The 9,624-nt window shown below is 37.1% G+C and overlaps 1 protein-coding gene across 1 annotated transcript; it reads left to right on the top strand.

Annotated features, from left to right (window-relative positions):
- On the top strand, positions 1 to 4,198 carry LOC126815230 (mucin-2-like). The gene is made up of 2 exons (XM_050540788.2): positions 1 to 12; positions 1,046 to 4,198. The coding sequence occupies exons 1-2, from the start codon at positions 1 to 3 to the stop codon at positions 4,196 to 4,198; spliced, it is 3,165 nt and encodes a 1,054-aa protein (XP_050396745.2).
- The last annotated feature ends 5,426 nt before the right edge of the window (positions 4,199 to 9,624 follow it).

The following is a 9,624-nucleotide window of genomic DNA, read 5'->3' as shown; positions in this document are numbered from 1 at the left end:
ATGGTAAATTTGGTATATAAGGAAAGTGGAGACACCCAATTTTACTAGAAAATACTGGATTCGCTGAAAAATACCAATGAGGCGCGCACGGGAAAAATATAAGGAGGTTTTGATAGAACAGTGAAAGACTTAAACGTATTGCAGACTTCCCGCTTAAAGTATTCAAGAGCTAAATTTGACTATCACAGGTCTTTCTGCAGACCTTAAATATTATATAAATTAGATAAATTAATTTGAATATGTATTTAGTCCAACTTTACACAGTTTGTATATCTTTAAACCACGCTTTGAAATAATGTTCGTATTTTATAAAGCTGGTCTATTTTAAACACTGTTTAAATATCTCAAAGATTCCAGTGGGGTAGTTTAGCAGCTGACCAAGGAGTATGTTAGAAGAACTGCTTTTCGTGGCACATAAATGATATTATAATAGAAACCGCACATTTAACAGTGATGTAATTGTTATAGTGTTTAGCATGACGGCTGTCTCAAATGATAGTAATCTATGTCTGCTTGACCGGCTTAAGGAAGACAAATCACTATCGCTAATCAGATTAACGCAGTTTCTGCCATATTAATCTGATAATTCTTTGATACGGTATATCTGTCAAATCATCTGTATCACAAGATAACTTGGATTACTTATAAATTGAGAAGAGAAAATGACTCTTTACATTTTGAAGCAAAGACTAGAATAAGTATGCTCTGGACTACTGCTTTGGTGATGATAGCCGGCATATCGGGTACTTCTACATTTAGTTCAATTTATTTCGAACATCCTAGATGGCTGCAGAAGGAATTTACAGAATTGATTTACAATTGCCATGACATTCAAACTGCCACAAGAAAATCCTGCACATATAATGAGACAGTATGTTGTTCATTGTTTACATTTGGTGATTATTGTTCCAGCATCTGTGATTTTCTACTTCCGTTTCCGGACGACCTAGAGAGATTAAAAAAATTGATAACTGCTGAGTTATGTTCCAATGTAAGAGATGCCGCTCAGCAATGCACCGCCGGTACCAGTGAAATAGTATGCCAGTCACTGCGACAATTAAAACAAATATGTCATTATATATTTGGCCACGTCTCACCAAACACCGCGTCGACAACTTCTCCGACTACGTCCCCGATAACCTCATCAACGACATCACCGACAACTTCACCAACGACATCGCCAACAACGTCTCCTATAACCTCACCAACCACTTCTCCAACAACTTCTCCAACGACATCTCCGACAACATCTCCAACTACATCACCGACTACCTCACCAACGACATCACCAACAACTTCCCCAACTACGTCTCCTACAACGTCCCCGACTACTTCTCCTACTACTTCACTAACAACATCCCAAACTACTTCTGCAACTACGTCTCCTACAACATCCCCAACTACTTCACCAACAACGTCCCCAACTACTTCACCAACAACTTCACCAACTACATCACCAACAACTTCTCCTACAACCTCACCAGCAACTTCCCCAACTACGTCCCCAACAACATCTCCAACTACATCACCAACGACATCTCCGACAACATCTCCAACTACTTCCCCAACAACTTCCCCAACTACGTCTCCTACAACCTCACCAACAACTTCCCCGACAACATCTCCAACTACATCACCAACTACTTCTCCGACTACATCTCCAACAACTTCTCCTACTACTTCACCCACAACCTCACCAACAACGTCCCCAGCTACGTCTCCGACAACCTCACCAACGACATCTCCAACGACATCTCCGACAACATCTCCAACTACTTCGGCAACAACTTCCCCAACTACGTCTCCTACAACTTCTCCGACTACGTCTCCTACAACATCCCCAACTACCTCTCCAACTACTTCCCCAACAACTTCACCAACTACCTCGCCAACGACATCACCAACAACTTCTCCGACAACCTCACCAACGACATCACCAACAACTTCTCCTACAACCTCACCAACAACTTCCCCAACTACATCTCCGACAACCTCACCAACAACCTCACCAACAACTTCGCCAACCACGTCTCCGACAACATCTCCAACAACATCTCCAACTACCTCACCAACAACTTCTCCTACTACATCACCAACTACTTCTCCGACAACCTCTCCTACTACGTCTCCGACAACCTCACCTACGACATCTCCAACGACATCACCAACCACGTCCCCAACAACTTCTCCGACTACGTCTCCTACAACTTCCCCAACTACGTCTCCTACAACCTCACCAACAACTTCCCCGACAACATCTCCAACTACATCACCAACTACTTCTCCGACTACATCACCAACCACATCTCCAACAACTTCTCCTACTACTTCACCAACAACCTCACCAACAACGTCCCCAGCTACGTCTCCGACAACCTCACCAACGACATCTACAACGACATCTCCGACAACATCTCCAACTACTTCGGCAACAACTTCCCCAACTACGTCTCCTACAACTTCTCCGACTACGTCTCCTACAACATCCCCAACTACCTCTCCAACTACTTCCCCAACAACTTCACCAACCACCTCGCCAACGACATCACCAACAACTTCTCCGACAACCTCACCAACGACATCACCAACAACTTCTCCTACAACCTCACCAACAACTTCCCCAACAACTTCGCCAACAACCTCACCAACAACTTCGCCAACAACCTCACCAACAACTTCGCCAACCACGTCTCCGACAACATCTCCAACAACATCTCCAACTACCTCACCAACAACTTCTCCTACTACATCACCAACTACTTCTCCGACAACCTCTCCTACTACGTCTCCGACAACCTCACCTACGACATCTCCAACGACATCACCAACCACGTCCCCAACAACTTCTCCGACTACGTCTCCTACAACTTCCCCAACTACGTCTCCTACAACCTCACCAACAACTTCCCCGACAACATCTCCAACTACATCACCAACTACTTCTCCGACTACATCACCAACCACATCTCCAACAACTTCTCCTACTACTTCACCAACAACCTCACCAACAACGTCTCCGACAACCTCACCAACGACATCTCCAACGACATCTCCGACAACATCTCCAACTACTTCGGCAACAACTTCCCCAACTACGTCTCCTACAACTTCTCCGACTACGTCTCCTACAACATCCCCAACTACCTCTCCAACTACTTCCCCAACAACTTCACCAACTACCTCGCCAACGACATCACCAACAACTTCTCCGACAACCTCACCAACGACATCACCAACAACTTCTCCTACAACCTCACCAACAACTTCCCCAACAACTTCGCCAACAACCTCACCAACAACTTCGCCAACAACCTCACCAACAACTTCGCCAACAACCTCACCAACAACTTCGCCAACCACGTCTCCGACAACATCTCCAACAACATCTCCAACTACCTCACCAACAACTTCTCCTACTACATCACCAACTACTTCTCCGACAACCTCTCCTACTACGTCTCCGACAACCTCACCTACGACATCTCCAACGACATCACCAACCACGTCCCCAACAACTTCTCCGACTACGTCTCTTACAACTTCCGCAACAACTTCACCAACTACCTCGCCAACGACATCACCAACAACTTCTCCTATAACCTCACCAACTTCGTCTCCCAGAACATCACCAACAACCTCACCATCAACTTCCCCAACTACGTCTCCGACAGCATCACCAACTACATCACCAACTACTTCGCCAACTACATCACCGACAACCTCACCAACGACATCACCAACAACTTCTCCAACAACCTCACCAACAACTTCCCCGACAACATCTCCAACTACATCACCAACTACTTCTCCGACTACATCACCAACCACATCTCCAACAACTTCTCCTACTACTTCACCAACAACCTCACCAACGACGTCCCCAGCTACGTCTCCGACAACCTCACCAACGACATCTCCAACGACATCTCCGACAACATCTCCAACTACTTCGCCAACAACTTCCCCAACTACGTCTCCTACAACTTCTCCGACTACGTCTCCAACAACGTCCCCAACTACTTCACCAACTACATCACCGACAACCTCACCAACGACATCACCAACAACTTCTCCTACAACCTCACCAACAATTTCCCCAACTACGTCTCCGACAACCTCACCAACAACCTCGCCAACCACTTCTCCAACAACTTCTCCGACTACATCTCCAACCACCTCGCCAATGACTGGTAAGTAAATATATGGACATGCAATAATTAGTCTTGTTTCCTCACAAGGATTCAATTGAAGTTTTCCCAATTCCTTGTTATGTTAGTTTTTGAATTCATTTATTAATTGTAGGTGTCTTTTATTGTGATGTAACCGGAACATCGGGACGAGTTCAGTTTCCTGTTAGCGTGTTTTGTGATGGCAATATTGACTGCACACCAAATGCTCAAGATGAAAAAAATGCGAATTGCAGTAAGTTTAATTTTATAGTAATGGGATGAAAGAAAGCAATGTCTGAATATCACAGCGCCGGAGGAATTATAAAACTATGACCCCCGTTTTCTGAACTTGGCTAAACATTTTCCCTATGATAATTAGAAAACGATCTCTGCTGCGTCTGTCATTTCCTTTTCTTGTTAGTACACTAGCGGTCATAATAATTCACACACATATTTGAAATTGATATAGGTTGACAATCTCGTGGAAAAGAAGAAACCTATAGAATTTCAGTGTTTTTAGATAATCCCGTTAAGAATTAATCCCCTTTTGTCACTACATCTTGTTAGCACTTTATAAGCTGCAGTTATTAATGTTGAAATGTATATCGGTTGTATATGTTTCGATGATAACTTCTAGGGTTATACCCTTTCCTAAAAAATCATGTTAGCAACTCAGATGTTTTAATTATAATGTAGCTAATGATGGACGCGTGTTTCGTTCCCTGGACACCTATGTTTATATGTGTTAGAATTAAAATAATGTGTTAGAAGAAAACGATGTCTCTTATCATATTTTCTATAGCTGTACTGAGAATTTTACCATAATGAATATATTGTGTATTTCAAATAAGCACAATTGGAGACAAATACTTTTGACATGTATTAAAGTCGTTAAATATAAACATTTAAAATATAATCTTTTTTTATCAGATGGGTGTTCAGCTGGGATGTATAAATGTAAAAACAGTGATTCATCATGTAAAGATGCTCTTACATTATGTGATGGTAACGCGGACTGTGCAAACGGATTTGATGAAACCACCAGCATGTGTACACCAAATTCCTAAATGGTTAACGTGAAAATACAGTCATTCTAAAAACAGCTATGGTGTTCTTCAGTGAGATATTAAACCTAATGAACTGAGTCCGTAAACATACTTCATTTTTCCATTTAACTAAGTGTGTTACCTTAACTCGGTATTCAAAGACTGTATTTTACATGTCTTTGGCTGTGTGAAAAACTTAACTGCACACTTACGTTATGAAATACCCTCAATCGCTTAAAAGAATGAATTCCTAACTTATGGAATACCCTCCACTGCCGAAAATCACGAATCTCTAACTTAGCACGCAAATTATGTCCCCTAAAGAGCACCGGTAATATTCATACTAAACCTACACGGTCTGTCTGCAATTACCGACATTTTAATTCCTAAATGGACGATTTTAGTCGAAAACTCTAAGTATACTTGGATACTTTTGAGAAATATTTACACCGCTTTAATTTAATATCATTGAAAAGGTTTATTTCGTCTCTGTGTGTATCGCAGATAGAAGCATTACAAAATATAGTATGAACCTTTTTGGATATGGCGGACATTTAGGGCAGCGCTCTATTCTCGAAGTAGATAGTTGTCTGTGTGCAGAATGCACCATACTCTATTCAAATCTTAGTTGTCATTACTAGGAAAATATCTGTCGAAATATTATATTGAAACGCATGAAAATAAATTATGACTATAAATTATGATAGAACGCATCCTTTGCAGGAACAGTTGTTTTCGTAGATTTTTATAAAAATTTCAATAGATTAAATTGCAGTTATCGAATGGTGGTAGTATAATGGCAGATATTGTAAACTTTATTATTTTAAAAATGTATAACGAATAGAAACCAACATCTTAGCAATACGCAGAGCCTTTTGGCTTTAAAGTTAGACTGAACGTATCATTCAATATTGTTTATCAATATATCATTTGAGAAATTCAGACAGTCTGTCAGCAGCTACACTTTAGAATCCCAAAACGCCTGGCGTTGATGGTACATTGCGTGTACTGAAGATGCACGTGACGTTTTTTTTCTACCTGAATAAATACTGCTGATTAAAACGCAATAAGTAATACAAGAAATTAATTGTAAAACATTGGTGGCACCCTGCGGTCAGCAGTCATCATCACATATTTGTAAATTTATATAGAACATGTTGCAAACAATACTACTGCAAATCCGCAGCTAACTTCAAATATGTATATGTATATGTAAAGATACTTTATGGGAGATTAGATAAAGAGCTGGCAATTCGCACTAAAATAGTTAAAAAAAAAAACCCAAAAACTAGATAATGTAAAGAGGATGTCTAGTCGTCTCAATGTCCAATTTTACAAATTAAAGATACATTATGGGAGATTTGATAAAGAGCTGGCAATTATCCCTATAATAGTTAAAAAAAACTAGATAATGTAATGGGAATTTGCTGAAAATTTCAGTCAAATTGATCCACTCTGAACCGAGAATTTAGCGATTGAATTTTCGGCCTAGCCTCGATCTTCATTACAAAAGTCGGTACGACAAAAACATAGTCTCGATTATCCATGATTTAATCATGAATGAAAGTTGAGCAGCAAATCGGATCCTAATCCAGTAAATATCGCAGGCTAGCGCGATGACATTGAAAGTTGATATGGTCTGGATAAGTTAATTAATGTCTAATTAATAATTTAGGTAACATTTCAGGCCCAAAGAAAGACCTGTTTATTGGATTAGGTTCCGATTTGCTGCTCGACTTCCATTCATAATTTAATCATGAAATGGATAACCGAGACTATGTTTTCTAGCCTATAGACTTTAGTAATGATGATTGAGGCTAGGTCGAAAATTCAATCGCTAAAATCTCGGTTCAGAGTGGATCAATTTGACTGAAATTTTCAGCAAATTCCCTTTACAGTATCTAGTTTTTAACTATTATAGTGAGAGCTGCCAGCTCTTTATCTAATCTCCCATAATGTATCTTTAAGTTATTTCCTATAATAATGTGAAAACAATGTGGGTTATCTATTTATATTTTGTTATTTCAGTTATTTCATATAACAATGTGAAAACAATGTGGGTTATAATTTTTGTTTGTTATTTCCTATACTCTATTTATATTGTGTTACTTTATTTCAGTTTTTTCATATAATAATGTGAAAACATTGTGAGTTATTTATTTATATTTTATTATTTTGTTATTACCGTTATTTATATTACAAAGTGAAAACAATGTGTGTTGTCTATTCATATTTTATTATTTCCTATACTTCATGTAATAATTTGAAAACAATATATATAACCCACATTGTTTTCAAATTATTACGTGAAGTATCGGAAATTACAAAATATAAATATATATATATATAGGGGAGTGCGGGACTGAATTACGCGCACGCATCCGAGTTCATAGGCAACAGAGTTTACAAATTAATCCTGTTTTGAAAGTCTCTAAACATTTAAATACTTGTGCTAAGAACTTAAATATTAAATTTAGTATTTTTCCTTTTTATAAAGTCAATATTGACAATACTATCAAGAGGCGGAATATGGAAGCTTACTTTATTGACCGGTTCAAACCAGATTTAAATGCTTGATTTGCACCCTTCCCACCCTATTATTATTCTAATAATATTTAAATATAATCTTAATATATGTTTTTACACTTTTTACTTCAACACTATTTAAGGGGATTTTAAAACCCTGTATACCTTTATTTCTCTATAATCGGTTTATTAGAGAATAAGATGGATATAAATAAATGTACAGCCTAATTACCTAATTGATCTATTGACATTTAATTAATCTCTTTACTTCTGTATGGTTCTATTGTCAAATTATACCAGGAAGATTATGTAAATTAATGAAAGGTTAAGTTTTATTATAGCCAGATTACATAATTGGTCTATGAACCTTTATTTCATCTCATTGTTCCTATATTGGCCATTGTCAAACTATACCAGGAAGACTATGTAGATTTATGTCATGTTATGTATTATATACTTTTAAACCTTTTGTTGTACGTTATCTAATATTATTTATAATCCATTGTCATGGAAATCTATTATTCTAAGAATGTATATATGTATCGTATTTGTAATATTTTGTATACATTATTAATATCTGAAGACGCCCATAGAAGGCAGACAGCTAGCTTATATGATTTAATGTATGTCAGAATGAAGTTAAGTGGAGAATTTTTTATCTGGACGGATTTTTTAATTTTATTTATGCATTTATTTATGCTTGTACTTTATTTACTTTAATGGGATATATTTAATGACAAGTGTTACTTATTGACTATTAAGTCGAGGAATGTATTTTTTAATAAAATGGTTTTCCATTATTTTTTTCTTTTTGTTATGTTATTGACTTTCGTTTTATATTAGCGGGACAATTAGGAATTTTATTTGTAGGTGTTGTGCACATTTAAATATGTATGTCTATTTTCAATGTTACAATCCCGTCGATGGTTGCGTACTCTACCCCTTTCATGTGTGCCCGTTTCTTCGATGCAAAAATTGCGACAACCATTACGTAAAGCCATATATATGAGGTTTTTTTGTGTCACAGTTCATATTGTCGTTGACGACAAAAATGAAGTTATATAAAAAATAAAAAAAGCTTTTCAGATTAGGTGTATGTCTTTGCGATAAGTAAATTGAACATTGTCAAATTTCATTCTGGGGTTTTTGTTTGAAGTCAAGATATATAATATTTTTAGTTATTTCATATAATAACGTGAAAACAAAGTATGTTATTTATTTATAAATAACGTGAAAACAAAGTATGTTATCTATATATAATTCATTATTTCAATTATTTCATAAAATGATGTGAAACAATGTGGGTTATCTCTTTATATTCTGTTATTTCAGTTATTTCACATAATAATGTGAAAGCAATGTGTGTTATTGTTACTGTAAATGGTATTAATAATATATGAATAAATATATTTTTATCATAGATTATTTTGTATATTAAAATTATGTTATTAACATCGATATAATGTTAATCTGTTGTGTATTGATTTTCATTGAATCCAGATAACATCACTTCATATTTCCTCAATGATAAATCCATGACATTTCTTAGCCTATAACAATAATTTTAAAAGATGCCTCAATCCTCCGATAAAAATATTAAAGGTGGTTGACCGTTTAGATTTTTAATTCTAGGCCTGTTTGGTTATTCCACCAAAACCTGACAGAAAATGTAAATTGAAGCACCCTTCTTGCATTCTAGCCCAAAAAATCAACAAAAACTGCCATGCAATAGCAAAGGGTAGGGTGGGGCAAAAATAAAGAATTGCTATAAATGGATTGACTATACCTATCATGAAATCAGGGGAAGCAATTACTTGTCTTGGTCTATATTTAAGACTTACCAGCATATCTCTTTATACACTGCATTTAGGTCATTATTTACA

This window comes from Patella vulgata, chromosome 3, assembly GCF_932274485.2.
Source record: "Patella vulgata chromosome 3, xgPatVulg1.2, whole genome shotgun sequence".
Classification (NCBI taxonomy): Eukaryota; Metazoa; Mollusca; class Gastropoda; family Patellidae; genus Patella; species Patella vulgata.
The sequence above is the reverse complement of the archived record's forward strand: the minus strand, read 5'-3'. Positions and strand labels throughout refer to the sequence as shown.